The 19,371-nt window shown below is 44.2% G+C and overlaps 1 protein-coding gene across 3 annotated transcripts in view; it reads right to left on the bottom strand.

Annotated features, from left to right (window-relative positions):
* Positions 1–17,574, bottom strand: part of kmo (kynurenine 3-monooxygenase) — a 43,759-nt gene extending 26,185 nt beyond the window's left edge. Inside the window, exons 1-3 of one of the 3 annotated variants that reach the window (XR_015076025.1) lie at positions 17,352–17,574; positions 9,115–9,184; positions 7,515–7,612 (exon numbers count right to left, since the gene is read on the bottom strand). Coding sequence is in view for 2 of the 3 variants with exons in the window: in XM_085980309.1 (XP_085836435.1) it covers positions 7,515–7,612; positions 9,115–9,184; positions 17,352–17,426 (243 nt within the window). In the remaining variant the exon portion in view is untranslated. The remainder of the gene's footprint in view (positions 1–7,514; positions 7,613–9,114; positions 9,185–17,351) is intronic. The other 2 variants (XM_085980309.1, XM_085980310.1) reach the window with 2 other exon arrangements.
* Positions 17,575–19,371: the final 1,797 nt, after the last annotated feature.

Below are 19,371 nucleotides of genomic sequence, written 5' to 3'. Positions count from 1 at the left end.
ACACCCCGATCTTTTTGTCCGTAACCCTGCAAGTTCCTCATCCTCAAGCACCTGTCCAACTCCCTTTAAAATTATTTATGGCATCAGCTTCCACCACCTTTTCAAGTCGAGCATTCAGATCCGGACAACTCTCCAAGCATCCTCTCTGTTCCTCAGCTCAAGGTCAAATAGATTCAGTCCTAGAACCAGCTAGAATAACCTTTCTATTTAGAACTGTAACATCATCCTTAATCAATACTGCCACGCCCCCTCCTCTTTTCCCTTCTCGATCACTCCTGAACACTTGGTAAGCAGGAATATTAAGAACCCATTCCTGGCCTTGTTTAAGCCAGGTTTCTGTTACTGCAACCACGTCATAATCCCATGTAGCAATTTGTGCCTGCAGCTCACCAACCTTATTAGTTACACTACGGACATTGACGTACATACAACTTAATACCTCCTGCCTCACTTTTGCTATTTTCCTCAATTTGGTCCCTGCAACTTTTGCAAACAGATCAGAGCTGAAAAAGGAAGTCAGTAAAACAGTTACACTGAATCTTGGCCCCATGCTAAATGAGTATACAAGAAATAGATTTCTAAAGAACTATTATGACTTGATTAAAAGGCTCTTTTTTGCTCTCTAAGTTAGGGAAGGGGGTTAAATTGCTGAGAAACTGTTAACTTGCTAGTATACATATACTTAAACTAAATAAAATAATCAAACAATAAACCTAAAATATCGATTGAATAAAGTCTTTAACTAATTCATTAATAAATAAAACAAGGTTAGAGATGGCAGGGCAGGTGGTGTGTCGCAACTGCAGCATGTGGGAGTTTGTGGACAGCATCGTGATCCCGATCAACCACATCTGCAGTAAGTGTCAGCAACTTGAGGAACTCCGGCTCAGAATTGTTGAACTAGAGTACGAGCAGCAGACATTGCGATGCATCAGGGAGGGGGTGAGTTACCTGGACACTTTGCTCCAGGAGGCAGTCACACCCTTTAGGTTAAGTAGTACTTTAGAGTTAGTCAGTGGTCAGGGACAGGAGGGTGTGACTGAGAGTCAGGAAGGTATGGGGACCCAGGATGTAGTGATGGACGGGCCTCAGCCCTGGACCTTGTCCAACAGGTACGAGGTACTTTCTACCTGTATGGATGAGGAAAAGGACTGCAAGGAGGATGGGCAAACTGACCACGGCACTGTGGTACAGGGGGCCATCCAAGTGGGTGGGGGGGGGGGGGGGGGGGGAGAAGGAAGGAATGTGGTAGTAGTAGGGGACAGTATAGTCAGGAGGATAGATACTGTTCTCTGCAGCCGCGAAAGAGAGTCCCGAAGGCTGTGTTGCCTGCCCGGTGCCAGGGTTAAGGATATCTCCTCGCGGCTGGAGAAGAACTTGGAGTGGGAATGGGAGGATCCAGTTGTCGTGGTCCATGTAGGAACCAACGACATAGGTAAAACTAAGAATGAGGTTTTGCTGAGAGAGTTTAAGGAGCTAGGGTCTAAATTAATAAGCAGAACCACAAGGGTAATAATCTCTGGATTACTATCTGAGCTACGCACAAATTGGCATAGGGTCAAGCAGATCAGAGAGTTAAATAATGGTGTGGCTCAAAGGGTGTTGTGGGAAAATGGGGTTTCAATTCATGGGGCACTGGCACCAGTACTGGGGAAAGAGGGAGCTGTTCCGTCGAGATGGGCTCCACATAAACCAGGCTGGGACTAGCGCCCTGGCGAATCGAATAGGCCTGTAGATAGGGCTTTAAACTAAAAAGTTGGGGGGGGGTCGGTCAGGTGAGGGGAAATTTACAAATCTAAAAGAGAAAAGGTCAAGGCAATAGAGCAGTGTAGCGATTTGGGTAAAAATAAGCAGAGTGTGACAGGAAGGGACAGAGAATTTAATGGTAGCAGTGCAGCAAAGAATAAGGTCAAAGCAGTGAATAATGGTAAAAAAAAATAAATTAAAGGCTCCTTATCTGAATGCACAAAGCATTCGTAACAAGATAGACGAACTAGTGTCACAAATAGAGATACATGGGTTTGATCCAATAGTCATTACAGAGACATGGTTGCAAGGTGGCCAAGGTTGGGAACTAAATGTTCCAGGGTACTTGACGTTTCGAAAAGACAGGCAGAATGGAAAAGGAGGGGAATAGCCCTGATAATAAAGGATGACATAAGGACAGTAGCGATAAAGGATCTTGGCTCGGAAGATCAGGAAGTAGAATCAGTATGGGTGGAGATAAGGAATAACAAGGGGTAGAAAACTTTGGTGGGAGTAGTTTATAGGGCCCTAACAGTAGCTATACCATTGGACAGCATATTAAATCAAGAAATACTACGAGCTTGTAACAAAGGTAAAGCAATAATCTTGGGGAACTTTAATCTTCATATAGACTGGACAAATCAAACTGGCAAAGGTAGTCTGGAGGATGATTTAATGGAATGCATTCGGGACAGTTTTCTAGAACAATATGTCATGGAACCAACCAGGGAACAGGCTATTTTAGATCTTGTATTGTGTAATGAGACAGGGTTAATTAGAAATCTCATAGTAAAGGATCCTCTGGGGCAGAGAGATATGATAGAATTTCACATTTTGAGAGTGACTTGCCTCAGTCCGAAACTAGAGTCTTAAATTTAAATAAAAGCCAATTACATAGGTATGAGGGGCGAGTTGGCCATGGTAGATTGGAAAAAATAGATTAAAAGGTATGGCGGTAGATAAGCAGTGTCTAGCGTTTAAAGAAATATTTCATAATTCTCAACAAAAATACAGTCCAGTGAGAAACAAAAACTTCACGGGAAAAGTGATCCAACCGTGGCTAACTAAAGAAGTTAAGGATAGCATTAGATTGAAAGAAGTAGCTTATAATGTTGCAAAGAATAATAATAAGCCTGATGATTGGGAGAGTTTCAGAAACCAGCTAAAGTTGACCAAAAAAATTGAAAAAAAGGGAAAAAATAGAATGAGAGAAAACTAGCAAGAAATATACAAGCAGATTGTAAGAGTTTCTACAAGTATGTAAAAAGGAAAAAAAAAAAGTAGCAAAAGTAAATGTTGGTCCCTTAGAGGCTGAGACTAGAGAAATTATTATGGGGAATAAGGAAATGGCAGAAATGTTAAACAAATATTTTGTATCTGTCTTTACAGTAGAAGGCACAAAAAGCATACCAAAAATGGTGGGGACCCAAGGGTCTAATGAGTGTGAGGAACTTAACGTAATTAATATAAGTAGAGAAAAAGTACTAGAGAAACTAATGGGACTGAAAGCCGACAAATCACAGAAATCACAGAAACCCCACAATGCAGATAGAGGCCATTTCGGCCCATCGAGCCTGCACCGACACATATCCCACCCAATCCCCGTAACCCCTACACCAACACACATCCCACCCTATCCCCGTAACCCCACGTATTTAATCCCCCTAACACTAAGGGTCAATTTATCATAGCCAATCAACCTACCCCGCACATCTTTGGACTGTGGGAGGAAACCGGAGCACCTGGAGGAAACCCACGCAAACACGGGGAGAATGTGCAAACTCCACACAGACAGTCACCCGAGGCCGGATTCGAACCCGGGTCCCTGGCGCTGTGAGGCAACAGTGCTAACCACTATGCCACCGTGCTGCCATGGACCCGACGGCCTACATCCTAGGGTTCTAAAAGAGATGGCTGAAGAGATAGTGGATGCATTGGTTTTGATCTTCCAAAATTCCCTAGATTCTGGAATGGTCTCAGCGGACTGGAAGGTCGCAAATGTAACACCGCTATTCAAGAAAGGAGGGAGAGAAAAAACAGGGAGCTACAGGCCAGTTAGCCTGACATCAGTTGTCGGGAAAATGCTGGAATCCATCGTTAAGGAAGTAGTATCAAGTCACTTAGAAAATCATAACATGATTAGGTAGAGTCAACATAGTTTTATGAAAGGGAAGTCATGTTTGGCAAATTTATTAGAATTTTTTGAGGATGTAACTAGCAGGGTAAATAAAGGGGAACTAGTGGATATAGTATATTTGGATTTCCAAAAGGCACTCGATAAGGTGCCACATTAAAGGTTTTTACACATGAAGGGGGAGAAATTTGGTTGCTTAGCGCATCCCGAGGGCGCTAGCAACTTAGCGCCCAAGCGCTGCAATTTTAGCGCCACTTGCGAAATTGACCAGTCGTTTTGCGGCAGCGCTAAACGCTACCTCCACGATCTCCTGCGCCCGCAGATCGTGATGTCAGTTAAGCGTGCAACGCCCCAGTAGCACTCCACACTGGATATTGAGTCTTAGCGCCTGCTGCTAGGAACAACAGGTAGAGGGGAACGTTTTCAAGTCGGGAAAAGGGCTGAGGGAGCGCTGTTTAAAAGCGGTCACTTCCTGCCTTTTCTTGTCGGCAAAATTTTTGGTTTTAACACTGTGCTAAGGAGTTTTGGCACTCAGGTTACTAAGTGCCGAGCTCTTTCCGTGGGCCTATCCATTAGTGCTTCCAACACACTTGCTTTTGAGGTCTCTCCAGGCCAAGATTCAAGGCTGCAATGAGCAGGGAGTGGCTGGCCAGCAAGATGGCCCCTCCCCTTTAAGAACTGGATGGCGCCAGTCTGTGTGGCTTCCATGGTAACCGACATCGCCTGAGCTTCAGTAGCGTTCGGAGGTAGCGCCTCGCTCCCTGACGTTTGCGCCTTGAGAGGTGTGTAGCACCTGATTTAACGCTCAAATCACCTGCAAGGTTGATAGAGGCGAATTTTGCAGTCGGCGGTGATAATTAGCTCCGGGCGCTAAACTTTACGCCTGGCCAATATTAGCGCCCCAAAATGGGCGATACCAAATTTTTCCTCCTAAAGGTTTTTACACAAGATTAGCGCTCATGGGGTTGGAGGTAATATAGTAACATGGATAGAGGATTGGTTAACGGAGAGAAAACAGAGTAGGGATAAACAGATTTTCTCAGGTTGGCAGGCTGTAACTAGTGGGGTGCCACAAGGATCAGTGTTGGGGCCTCATCCATTTACAATCTATATTAATGACCTAGATGAAGGGACCTAGTGTAATGTATCCAAGTTTGCTGATGATACAAAGCTAGGTGGGACAGTAAGCTGTGAGGAGAACACAGAGTCTGCAAAGGGATATAGATAGACTAAGTGAGTGGGCAGTAGGTTGGCAGATGGGAGTATAATGTAGGGAAATGTGAGGTTATTCACCTTGGTAGGAAGAATAAAAAAAGAATATTTTTTTAAATGGTGAGAAACTTTCAAATGTTGGTGTTCAGAGAGATTTAGGTGTCCTTGTGCAAGAAACACAGAAAGCTAGCATGCAGGTACAGCAAGCAATAAGGAAGGCAAATGGCATGTTGGTCGTTATTGCAAGGGGGTTGGAGTATGAGTGTAAGGAAGTCTTGCTACAATTGTACAGGGCCTTGGTGAGACCACACCTGGAGTACTGTGCACAGTTTTGGTCTCCTTATCGAAGGAAGGATAAAATTGCCTTGGAGGCGGTGCAACGAAGGTTCACTAGATTGATTCCTGGGATGAGAGATTGTGTAGAATGGGCCTATACTCTCTGGAGTTTAGAAGAATGAGAGGTGATCTCATTGAAACATCCAAGATTCTGAAGGGGATTGACAGGGTAGATGCTGTGAGGTTGTTTCCCCTGGCTGGAGTGTCTAGAACTAGGGGGCATAGTCTCAGAATAAGGGGTAGGCCATTTAAGACCGAGATGAAGAGGAATTTCTTCACTCGGAGGGTTGTGAATCTTTGGAATTCTCTTCCCCAGAGGGCTGTGAATGCTGATCTTTGAGTATATTCATGGCGGAGATAGATAGATTACTCTAGGGGAATCAAGGGATATGGAGATCGGGCGGGGAAGTGGAGGGGCCGTGTGGCCTACTCCTGATGTTCTTATGATGTGTACTCTCTGGGAAGTAGTGATTGAAACTTGTGCAGAATGGTGTGGACACAGGGAAGCAACATGTGTGATGATGCTCTTAAAAGGGAACAGGCTTTGGAGGTTTTGCATGGTTTTAAAAATAGTACCTCTTTATCCTTATATTACAATTTTCTCAATATTTATATTAATATATCTATTGGAAAGCAATTCAGATTTAGCTACATTACCATATGTTTTCATTTCCATATTAAGACAGGATGATATTTTTACCTCACTTCAGTGCCTTCTTTTAAAAAAAAAAGCTTTGATACTTCTTGTAAACCTTCTCCCAAGTCCTCATAGTGGTCAACTCGGAGTTGACCCTTCTTGTGCAATAGCATCATTCTGTGGTGTTTTTTGCATGCTTGTGGGCGGTTTCCATGGCCAAGAATGTTGACACAAAAGCCCATCAGGTCATTGAAACAAGATTTTCTAACATTTTGGTTGACCATTTCTCTAAATATTTGCCAGATAAATTGTATTGGTTAAATGTCTTGTTAGCGGTAGTGTAGAAGGAGCAACATTACAGGTGCATGATTAGCTGGCTTACTTTACTTCCTAATATGGAATCTATGCAGCATGAAATTGTTTGCATCTAAATTGCAAGAACCCACCATTTTAATTTTGGGTTTTGCAAAATGTATATAAAACAGGACATTTAGGGGGAGAAATTCGGTATCGCCCCGTTTGGGGTGCAATTATCGGCCGGGTGCAAAGTTTAGCACCTGGCGCTAATTATCGCCTCCGACTGCCAACTTGGCTTCTATCGCCCCTGGAGGTGATTTGAGCGCTAAAATCAGGCGCTACACACCTCTCTCAAGGTGCTAACGCAGAGGTGCGAGGCACCACCTCAAAGCGCTGGCAAAGCTCATGTGATGTCAGTCAGCAATGGAACACAGACACACTGGTGCCGGCCACTTCTTAAGGGGAGGGTCAATCTTGCTCTCCAGCCACACCCTCATTGCAGCCTTGAATCTCGGCCTGGAGAGACCTGTACATCAAATCTGCTGGAAAGAACAATGGAGACACCCAGGGAAAGAGCTCAGAGTGCAGCCCCCATAGTCTCTTCTAAATCGATGCAAGGAAGGTCAAATCAAAATGAACCTGCAAAGTGCTGCTCAGTACCCAAAGCTCCTTCACACAGCATTGAATCTCTCCAGAAGTTGCTCTCTCTCAGAATGCGTGGTGCAAAAATGTCACCGACAAAAAAAGGCAGGAAGCAGCAGTCTTTAAATAGCGCTCCCCCAGTCCCTTCTCGACTGCAAAACGTTCCCTGCTAGCAGCAAGCGGAAAGGCGGGGGCACCACTCAATATCCAGTCCAGGGTGCTACACACTCGACTGACATCACGATCTGCGGGCGCAGGAGATTGTGGTGGTAGTGTTTAGCGCTGCCGCAAAATGTCTGGTCAATTTCACGAGCGGCGCAAACATCGCACGATGCCCGGGCGCTTGTTGCTTTGCACCCAGTTAACGCCCTCTTAGGGCGTTAATGGGAGGTGCTAATCAACCAAATTTTTCCCCCTTAATCTTTTATTTGAAATAAAGAGGAAGATGTGCCCCAGATTATTTCTTTCCAGCAATTTCATGGGGGAAAAAAATGGATAGATCCTCCATACCTGGTCTTCCATTCCAACAGCTTTCAGAGCCTGCCGTCCTCTGTAAGATAAAGCAAGATTGATGCTTCTTCCCTTTACATCTTTAGCAGTTCGAATATCTACCAAGCAAGGGAATGGGAAATGTCAAACGTGTTTTGAAATATTCTTTCCTTAAATACTTCACTGTCTATTAGCTACATCCAACCAGAAGTGCAAGATCCTCAAGCAATACTCTGGCATGCACTGCCTGAAAGGGTGGTGGAAGCAGATTCAATAGTAACTTTTAAAAAGAGAATTGGATATATTCTTGAAAATGAGAATTTTTCAGGTCTGTGGGGAAAGAGTAGGAGAGTAGGATTAATTGGATGGATCTATCAAAGAGCTGGCGCGAACATGATGGGCCGAATGGCCTCCTTCTGTGCTGCATGATTCTATGAATACCAGTGAGCTCAATAGCAGCATATAGGGTCTTATTTCCCCATTCTCTCCCAAAGACTGGTGACTCACGCTGAGATTTGGTTCAGTGAGCCCCAATCGCCTTCCATCACTTCATCTCATGATCATTTTTCATCTTTGAACTCAGGCAATGAGCATTGTTGGGCTATGCAGCTGTGGCAAGATCACTGCCAAGCCTAATTTCACCCTTACTGGATATGCAGACATGCACTTTCCAGCATGGATCCATGTGTAGCGATCAGGAACCAAGGTTAATTTTTCTCCACCTTAGCACAGGGGACATCGAGACCAGTTGCAGCATTCCCATCATTGACTTCGGTCATTCAATAAACAACTAGATTTGAATCTGGGGCCTTTCTGCTATATGCCAGTACTATATGAGGTAGTACAAGCAGTTAGTCCTGAGGTATTTATCAAAAGTTAGTCAGCCTATTGCATTCATATTATAACCATTCAAAGGATTTGATGCCTACACATAATTGCATTCCTGGTAATACTTTTTTTTTTAAATAGCAAAAATTAATAAATTCCCCCAAAATGTTTGACTTTTGCTGACATGGAAATTCTCAGGCATGGTCTCCAGCAACAAAAATGGCCGCCCGCCACCTCCCCTTTAACTAGCGCCGCCCTGGCCGCAGGTAGGCCCCCAGACCCCGGCGGACATAGCGTCTGGCGGTAAGTCGGGGGGGCACCACACAATATTACAGCCGGGGCGCGAGCGGGGCACTGCACACGGCGATCACTTCATTGCTGGCGGTGCAGCTCCATGCGGCGCCCTCTTAGGGCGCTAACAGGAGGTGCAAATCAACCGAATTTAGCCCACTGGAATTTAAAAAATTGAAGAAAAGGTTTTCAAAAATCAATTTCAGTGATGGCAAAGGAAAAGTGTCCATCTTGAGATAACATCTATCATTGAAAGATCCGAAATGTTGACATAAATAGTGTAACTTAAAATCATAACACAGGAAGCAAGGTATGTGGACAGGAATTGCACAGCGTACAATATTTTTAATATAACAGATATATAAATTCAGGTATTTAGATTGAGTTTAGTAATTGAGCACTTCAGATACTCTTGACTACGTGTGTAACTAAGACTACACAGCAAATTGGAAACGTGTTCATCTGAAAATGTCAAAGCAGAAAATAAATAATTGAACCCAACCTTCTCGTGCTTCGTAAACCTCCACTTGAAAACCTCTCTTTGCGAAGAAGCATGCATTTAAAGCACCAACCTGGAGGACAGAAAAAAATTGATCTTCTGAAATTTCAATCAGCACTTTCCTTTGAGGGAAGCAATGGATTTATGGGGGAAATGGTTTGGTTTACAATGGCATTTAATTTTGAACAAGAAACAAAGTGAAAAAATAAATGAGAACGCTAATTAAAATGACGGTTAAGTGACAGCAGAGTATATCACCCAATACATGGTCCCTTGGAATGGTGGAACTTTGTCCTTCGTGCCACTTCTAGATCTCAGGCACATTGTGATCTGGTTGCACAGAGACTGGACACTTCCCCACAGATGAGAACTTATATAAAAAAAAGGAGTCATTACTGGACAAGGATCATCCACCAGGCAGTGTGAAATGCTGCTGGCAAAAGCCAGGGGCGGCTCACCTGCCTGTGTTCTCACCACAGTTGGTGTATGATCTGGAGAGGGGGAAATCAGGGAAAGGAATGGAAGAACATAAAACAGGAGATTAGACTCGCTTAAAAAAAAATGTACATCCATGCTCAAGTGAACTGGTTAATTATTGCCAATCATGTAGATTATGGTTGTCATGTTGTTCAGCTTAGCCGCTGGCCCTCCTAGATGTTGGTGAATCAATGATTAGCCTGTCTGAGAGATGACTGCAATTGCTCAACTGCCTTCCTAGTTTATATAGTGTACTAATACTCTAAATTTTCATGAAATGACAAAGGAACTGGTTTTGCCAGTCACAATTATCACTTAAAAGCAACTGTGTACTAAAATTTAGCCGAACCAAGAGCTTTTTAAATTGAAGAAATCATTTTTTCAGCAACTTTTAAAAATGAATTTTATCAAGACAAGCAAATGAATTGCAGTGGTGGAATAACAAAGCTGTGTGAAGTAATGCTTCCAAAACAACAGTAATGGCAGAGTCAGGGATTGAGCAAATAAATAGAAACCAGTTTATAAAACTGCAGCACTAAAATAAAAAACCCATCAAAACAGATTATTCTAGGAGGATCTGTATGTTTTGGCTTGATTAAAAGGAATGGAATAAAAGAAAGCGTATGATTGCCAACTCTGGTTGGACCCATTTCTAGAGGTATGGTCACGCAACAGTCGGCAAATCTTAAAATTAGAGCTAGCCCATTTTAGGAGGGAATTCAGGATGCACTTTTGTACACAAAGGGTAGCAGAAATCTGGAACTCTCTCGCCCCAAAAGACTGTGGATGCTGGGTCAATCGAAATGTTCACGACTGAGATTGATAGATGTTTGTTAGTTAAGGGTAATAAGGGATATGGAGAAAAGGTGGATAAATGGAGTTAAGGCACAGATCAGCCATGATCTAATTGAATGGTGGAACAGGCTCGACGGGCTGAATGGCTGACTCCTGCTCCTATTGGTCCCTCAGCTTCCAGTTAAAAAGGGGCAGGCAACACCTGGCCTGTGACAGCAGGTGCAAAGGAAAATAAGTCACAGGTCAGCAAGATGTCACTGGAGCATGATTTAAACAAGAACGCCTGACCCACCACGGAAAGAACACAGGCAATAATTGGGGGTGGGGGGTGTAAATAGGCCTCCACCCATTTTCCTCTTCATTGCAGCCACAAATAGGTGCCTATGCCAAGGAAACCAACCCCGAAATGGCATGCTCAGTGCGTGGGGATCAACACAACTGAAGCAGCGTGTCTCTCCCTGGATAAGCTATTTAGGGAAAACACCAATCACTTGTTTACAGTAACTATAGGATGAAACAGTCCCATCAGAATAAACAGGAACAACAGCATAGAAACTTGCTGCACAGGAGAAGGCCATTCAGCCCATCATTCCTGCGCTGGCGCTTTGAAAGAGCAGTCGTGCTTAGTCCCACACCCCGCGCTTTTTGTCCATAACCCTGGAAGATCCTCATCCTCAAGTACCTGTCCAAATGTTGGGCTGCAGCCCCGTAAACAACAAAACATGGTTAAAAAACACATGGGACATCTCTTAATCAGAACAAGTAATGTATTCAGTATGGGTGGAGATAAGGAATAACAAGGGGCAGAAAACACTGGTAGGAGTAGGATATAGGCCCCCTAACAGTAGCTATACCGTTGGACAGAATATTAATCAAGAAATAGTAGGAGCTTGTAACAAAGGTAATGTACTAATTGTGGGTGACTTTAATCTTCATATAGACTGGACATATCAAATTTGCAAAGGTAATCTGGAGGACGAGTTCATGTAATGGATTCAAGACAGTTTCCTAGAACAATATGTCATGGAACCAGCCAGGGAACAGGCTATTTTAGATCTTGTATTGTGTAACAAGAAGGGTTAATTAGCAATCTCATAGTAAAGGATCCTCTGGGGCAGAGTGATCATAATATAATTAAGTTTGACAGTGACTTGCCCAAGTCCGAAACTAGAGTCTTAAACTTAAATAAAGCCAATTACATAGGTATGAGGGCTGAGTTGGCTAAAGTAAATTGGAAAAATAGATTAAAAAGGTATGGCGGTAGATAAGCAATGGCTAACATTTAAAGAAATATTTCATAATTCTCAACAAAAATACATTCCATTGAGAAACAAAAACTCCATGGGAAAAGTGATCCAACCGTGGCTAACTAAAGTTAAGGATAGCATTAGATTGAAAGAAGAAGCTTATAATGTTACGAAGAATAGTAGTAAAAATAGAATGAGAGAAAACTAGCAAGAAATATAAAAGCAGATTGTGAGAGCTTCTACAAGTATGTAAAAAGGAAGAGAGTAGTAAAAATAAATGTTGGTCCCTTAGAGGCTGAGACAGGAGAAATTATGGGGAAGGAAATGGCAGAAACATTATACAAATATTTTATATGTCTTCACAGTAGAAGACACAAAAAGCATACCAAAAATGGTGGGGAACTTAACGTAATTAATATAAGTAGAGAAAAAGTACTAGTGTAGAGGAACAAAGGGACCTTGGAGTGCATGTCCACACACCCCTGAAGGTAGCAGGCCAAGCAGATAAGGTGGTTAAGAAGGCATACAGAATGCTTGCCTTTATTAGCCGTGGCATAGAATACAAAAGCAAGAGGGTTATGCTTCAACTGTGTAAAACACTAGTTAGGCCTCAGCTAGAGTACTGCGTGCAGTTCTGGTCACCACATTACAGGAAAGATGTGCTTGCACTAGAGAGAGTACAGAGGAGATTTACAAGGATGTTGCCGGGAGTAGAGAATCTATGAGGAAAGACTGGGTCTGTTTTCCTTGGAACAGAGGAGGCTGAGGGGAGACATTATTGAGGTGTATAAAATTATGAAGGGCATAGATAAAGTGGATAGAAAGAACCTATTTCCCTTAGCAGAGGGGTCAAAAACCAGGGGGCACAGGTTTAAAGTAATTGGGGGAAGGTATAGAGGGGATTTGAGGGGAAATTTCTTCCCCGAGGGTTGTGGGGGCCTGGAACTCGCTGCTTGAAAGGGTGGTAGAGGCAGGAACAAATTCAAATTCAAATTCAAATGCTTTATTGGCATGAAAGTTTACAGAGAACCATATTGCCAAAGCTTACATAGCAAAAAGGTACATTTTCAAACATTTTGTAGGTGTCAATCGATTTGACATTTGTTGGGTACATACAATATTACTTTTAAACAATATTAATTTTAAACAGTCTTTGTACTTCATTTGGTACGTTCAATATTAATTTTAAACAGTCTTAATTTTAAACAGTCCTCAGGTTGTGACATGTTGTTACATATTTGGCCCCAAGGTATGGTCTGTCTCCTTCTCCCAGGACTAATCTCAATTTTGACAGGTCATCCAATTCCTTGAAATCTGGGGTTGTTTGGCTTAGCTTGTTGAATAATATGTTTCTTGATGTGTTGAATTTTTCGCATTTTAGGAGGAAATGCATTTCTGTTTCAACCTCGCCGGCCAGACATTGATCGCATATTCTATTCTCTCTAGGCTGCCAGGATTTCTTGTATCTGCCTTTTTCAATTTCCCTAACCACATTTAAAAAGTACTTGGATGTGCACTTGGGATGCCGTAACCTGCAGGGCTACGGACCAAGAGCTGGGAAGTGGGATTAGGCTGGATAGCTCTTTGTTGGCCGGCGCGGACACGATGGGCCGAAATGGCCTCCTTCCGTGCTGTAACTTTCTATGATTCTATGGTGACCTCCAACTTGCATCAACTTCGCTATCATTTTTCTGCACCGCAATAGAGTCTCATTCCTACTGCAATAACCTCCATCCTCCAATTCCATACCCTTCAAATAGCTTCCGGCTTTCACTCGCCTGCTACACTTGTCTCCGAACTTGGATAACAGTTTGACGATGCTCCATGCCAACTCCATCCTACCTACATCATCTTTTTCCCCTCCACAGGACCTCTGACTTTAACTCTGGTCTCCCTACTATTGTCTCCAACCTATTCCCTGCTACTACCACCAGGAAATATGTATCCCATTGTTTGCTACATAACCAGGCCTATGTAACTTGAGCTTTTCCGTGTCCATTCACGTGCGTGTTTTGGCTGCTGCTCCGGACCCGAGCCGTTCACTTCTATTTCCACTTTTCTCTCTATCCCTCGCTGACCGCTCTCTCCTGTCGTTATGCCTCCCTTCATCGCTCCACTCTCGGATACTCTGCCCTCCCAAATCCCTACCCCGATCCTTCATTACTCCTCGACCTTCCTACTCTCCTGCCGCCATCCAAGGCTTGACTCCCTCTTAGATAAGGCTGCAGCTTCCCGCTGTGCCTTGGCATCCTCCGAAAGGCCCACTATGGCACTTGTCGCTGCCTCCTCACGAGTAGCAACCTCAACTGTCCAATCCTACTCTCTCGCCGACCTTCCCGCCCAGCATGCCCGCTGTGGGCTAATCTTGCCAATCTCCTACCCCTCCCAGTGCTGACCTTATGAACACTGGCAGTGGGGCAGCCATCACCAACCCTCTCCGCATCTCCCTCCAGAATGTCAGTTCATTTGTGAACAGGGCCCTTGCCATCCATGAGCTTGTCATGGGTGATTGCATCGACATCATGGTCTTGACGGAAACTTCGCTGAGGGGGAATGACACTTTACCCTTAAATGAAGCCACCCGCTTGGCTATACCTGCCACCACTTGCCCCGCCCACTGTGGTGGCGCTGTGGCTCTCTTCACCAAATCACACCTTGGTCTGTCCCCCTACTACTCCGCCACTTTCTCCTCCTTTGAGTATCTCACCTTATTCCACTTGATTGAAATTCTCATACTCTACTGTCCACCCAAGTACCATAAAAATTTTAATCAGAGATATCTTCACCGCTTTCCTCCCTCAGCCAATGCACCGAGCAACTTTTCATCCTCTGTGACTTCAACCTCCATCACAATTCATCATGCTCTCTCCCCTCTGAGTTCACTAGCCTCCTATCCTCCCTTAATCTCTCCCTCCATGTAAATTCCCCAACCCATATTCACAGCCACCCCCTCAACCTTACCATCTCACATGGCCTTGCTACTCCCATCGTGTCAATTGCAAATAAGGCCACCTCTGACCACTTCCTTGTATCGCTCTCTAACTACATCCACCTCCCACCACCAGCGCCGCCCTGCCACCCAAAAACTTATTCCTTCTGCGTCCGCCCTTCTCTCCCAACTCTCTTACAACTGCACTTCCGAATTCCCAACTATTTAGCCTTTGGCCCTCCATTCACCATGACATTTCTGCAGCTACCAATCTGCTCAACCACACCCTCACCACCACCTTTGATGCCCTAGTCCCTACTAAAACAATTACTCTCTCTCACCCTGGCTGTTCCTCCTGGTACAGCCCTCATCATTGCTTCCTTAAGTCCAAGGGACGCAGACTTGAATGGATATGGCAGACAACTGGTTTAGCCATTCATCGCCAGATCTGGCTGGACCACATAGCATTATCGGTCCCTGCTCTCGTCTGCCAAAACTGCTCACTATTCCAGGATCATTCTGGAATGCAAAGATAACCCCTGGCTTCTATTCTCTACTGCTAACTGTCTTCTTAAACCCCTTCTCCCCTGTCTCCTCCAGCTGTGCGAGGAGCTTATGGACTTCTTTGTCTCGAAGATGCCTCTGCCACTTCCCTTCCTTCCCCTAGCCCAAACTTCCCCTAAGATTCCCCCCTGCCCTAGCCCTGAGCTCACATTTTTCTCCAGTTTCTTTCAAATCTTCCCTCATGACCTCCATGCTCATCTTGGCTATGAGACTCACTTCCTGCTCCCTCGACTCCTATTCCCACCAAACTACTGACCACCCAACTTCCTTTTCTGTCTCCCATGTTAGCTAACATTGTCAACGGTTCTCTCTTCAGGTACTGTCCTGCTCTCCTTCAAATCTGCCGTCATCACCCCTTCTCCTCAAAAAAACCCTTAACCCCTCCATTCCTGTAAACTACTGCCCCATCTCCAACCTCCCTTTCCTCTCCAAAGTCCTTGAATGTGTTGTCACCTCCCAAATCCGTGCCCATCTTTGAATCCCTCCAATCAGGTTTCCATCCCTGCCACAGCACCAAAATGGCTCTCAAAGTTACAAATGACATCCTTTGTGACTGCATCAAGGTAAACTATCTCTCCTCGTCCTTCTCAACTTGTCTGCAGCCTTGGACATGGTTGACCACTCCATCCACCTCCAATGCCACCCCACTGTCATCCAGCTGGGTGGGACTGCACTCGCTTGGTTCCATTCTTATCTATCTAATCATAGCCAGAGAATCACCTGCAAAGGCTTCTCTTCCGACTTCCGCAACATTACCTCTGGTTTCCCCCAAGATTCTATCCTTGGCCCCCTCCTATTTCTCATCTACCTGCTGCCCTTTGGTGACATCATCCAAAAACACAGCATCAGTTGCCACATGTACGCTGATGACACCCAGCTCTACCTCACCACCACCTTTCTCGACCCCTCCAGTCTCTTAATTGTCACACTGCTTGTCTGACATCCAGCACTGGAGGAACAGAAATTTTCTCCAATTAAATATTGGAAAGACTGAAACCATTGTTTTTGGTCCCCGCCACAAACTCCATTCCCTAGCCACCGACTCCATTCCTCTCCCTATCATCTGTCTGAGGCTGAATCAGACTGTTCACAACCTTGACCATGAAATTAGCTTCCGACCACACATCCACAGTATAACTAAGACCGCCTATTTCCACCTTTGTAACATCGCCCGTCTCTGCCCTTGCCTCAGCTCTTCTGCTGCTGAAGCCCTCATCCATGCCTTGGTTACCTCTAGACTTCACTATTCCAACGCACTCCTGGCTGGTCTCCCATGTGCTACCCTACATAAACTTGAGGTCATCCAAAACTCAGCTGCCCGTGTCCTAACTCGCACCAAGTCTCGTTCACCCATCACCCCTGTGCTCACTGACCTACATCAGCTCCCGGTTAAGCAATGCCTCGCCCCTCCCTATTTCTGTAATCTCCTCCAGCCCCACAACCCCAAGATAGCTGCGCTCCACCAGTGGTAGCCATACCTTCAAGTTGCCTAGGTTCTAAGCTCTGAAATTCCCTCCCTAAACCTCTCCGCCTCTCTATCCCCCTTTAAGACGCTCCTTAGAACCTACCTCCTTGACCAAGCATCTGTCTTAATAGCTCATCTGCCCTAATTTCTCCTTACCTGGCTCAGTATCAATTTTTTCAATCCTATAACACACTTGTGCAGCGCCTTGGGACGTTTTTGTTAAAGGCGCTATATAAATACAAGTTGTTGTTGTTGCAATATTGGACTCAAGATCCACTTGGTGTACGTGCATGAGTTAAAATCCTACTACTGGTAAAATTGTGATTAGCTGTGTGATTGCCTTTAGTCCTGGGTTCTGTAGTGTGTTGTGTATCACGTTCGACTCACAGGGGGAAAGATTCTTAGTTTAACATAAAACAGATAAGCAGTTCAGAATACGGACTTTCTAATCACACATTTAAAACTGTTGTCTCTGCAAACCGTTATTTTTTTAATCCTTCGAGACTGCAGTGGCATTTTGCAACATTTATACATTTTTCTCAAATTACATACTTTAATTCTAAAAATTGGTCGGCTCTGAGGTACCACAAGGTCGGTTCCAGTGGGTTCAATCTGAGTTTATATTCAGTGCTGTGCTTGATCGAGTTAAAATCGGGCATTAAAGTTGTCATGTACTTCAGCCCTCAAATATAGCTACACAACCCGCGGGAAAACATTTACTGACTGCAAGTATATATTATTTTTTTTAAACTCTGAACCTTACCAAGCCTCCGCCAACAATCGCCACCTTCTTTGCCTTTTCTCTATCAGAAGTTCTGGAACTGGATCGTGTTGACATCTCGCACACACACAGATGATTTTATTTCCCTTACGTTAACTGCACAGATCACTCTGAATCTGCCTCCCAGTCTGACTGCGATTTACAACCCAGTCAGTTCCAATTCCGGAGGAGAGCGCGTAATCTCAAACTCCAAACGTCATTGGTTAAAAGTTGAATTTCCCAATCTTTCTATTGGAAGGTGCTCCTTGTTTTCCATTAAAGAGGCACAGCCAGGTACGGCACAAAACGTGTACACGTTTTAAACCTGCGGAGCTGGGTACTCCTTTGCTGGCCGGCAAATGGGCTTCCTGATACTCTTACAAGCAGTAGGACGCTGGAAATCTGCAATAAAAACACAACGTGCTGGAAACACTCAGCAGGTCAGGCTGCATCTGTGGAGAGAGCCTATTGCAACATGTACCTGACCCAAAGGCTATAAAACAGGAATGAAGACAGCAAAAGTAGTTAAGCCTTAAAACAAAAAAGCAAAATACCGCAGATACAGGAAATTCAGAAATAAAAATAGAAAATGCTGAAAGCATTTATAAGTTTCCTTCGTTTTACGGTTCAGTTCTCCATCAGTTGGGCCCCTCTAAAAAGGGGGCACTTTAGTTAGTTTTTTTGTTTGATGACACTGAGGCAACCCAGTGTCTTATGGTTTTATTAAGAAAAGGCATCTGTGAAGAGAGGAACGTAGGGTTGATGATCCCCCTCCATCAGAGAAGTGAAATAGTCCCTGATCTTTCTTAGGATCAGCAGAGCTACTACATAAAATACGTGAATCTTTGGGTAAAGCGCTTTGGGACAGCCTGAGGTTGTGAAAAGGCTCTATATTAATGCAAGTCTTTCTGTATATACACAACAGGCAAGTCTCTTGAATTGAATCAGTCAGTCCCTCCAAACATCTGAAGTTCTTTGTTATCTACCTCAACACATTAGATACTTGAGCACAAACCACAGCCTCAATTTCAATTATATATATGAACCATATGTATAAATTTTAATGTAAAACATTTTCTCCCACAATAGGCATGGTCAACAATAGTCTTGCTGTCGTTCTAAGAAGGAAGGCACTGTGAGATTGTGCCCATTATTGAGGAAACATATTCCTTGTACCTACACGGAAGGGAAGCAATATGGTCCAAACTTCCATCTTCCAGCAGAGGCAGGTTGAGAATTTCACCTTGGACAAAACTGAAGAGCACAGTATGCATCTCACCAGTACTGCTCAAACATTTAAACCTTCCTCAAGTTTGCCACGCTTTAAAGAAATAACTAGTAAATGTGAGCACTGCAATGCAAGGACAAATACGCCTGTTATTTCACTAATGTGTGGAGCATAAAAACTGGCATGAACCTATTGGGCCGGATGGCCTGTTTCAGTAGTGATAATGGGGGACTACAACTATCCTAATATAGACTGGGATAGTAATAGTGTAAAGGGCAGAGAGGGTGAAGAATTTCTGAAGTGCGTTCAGGAGAACTTTCTTGATCAGTACATTGCCAGCCCAATGAGAAAGGAGGCATTGTTAGATCTGGTCCTGGGGAATGAGGTGGGTCAAGTGGAGCAAATGTCAGTAGGGGAACAGTGATCATAGTATCATAAGGTTTAGATTAGCTATGGAAAAGGACTGTGAGAAATCTAGAGTAAAAATACTTAATTGGGGGAAGACCAATTTCAGTGGGTTGAGAACAGATCTGGCCCAGGTAAATTGGAATCAAATATTGGCAGGCAAAACTGTAATAAAACAATGGGCTGCCTTTAAAGAGGAGTTAGTTCGTGTACATAGAAACATAGAAGATAGGAGCAGGAGTAGGCCATTCGGCCCTTCGAGCCTGCTCCGCCATTCAACGAGATCATGGCTGATCATCCAAACCCTAGCACCCGGTCCCTACACCGACAGCCATCCCACCCAAGCCCTATCCCCGTAACCCCACGTATTTAATCCCCCCTAACACTAAG

This window comes from Somniosus microcephalus, chromosome 3, assembly GCF_052327205.1.
Source record: "Somniosus microcephalus isolate GS21.2 chromosome 3, FLI_Smic_1.0, whole genome shotgun sequence".
NCBI lineage: Eukaryota > Metazoa > Chordata > Chondrichthyes > Squaliformes > Somniosidae > Somniosus > Somniosus microcephalus.
The sequence above is the reverse complement of the archived record's forward strand: the minus strand, read 5'-3'. Positions and strand labels throughout refer to the sequence as shown.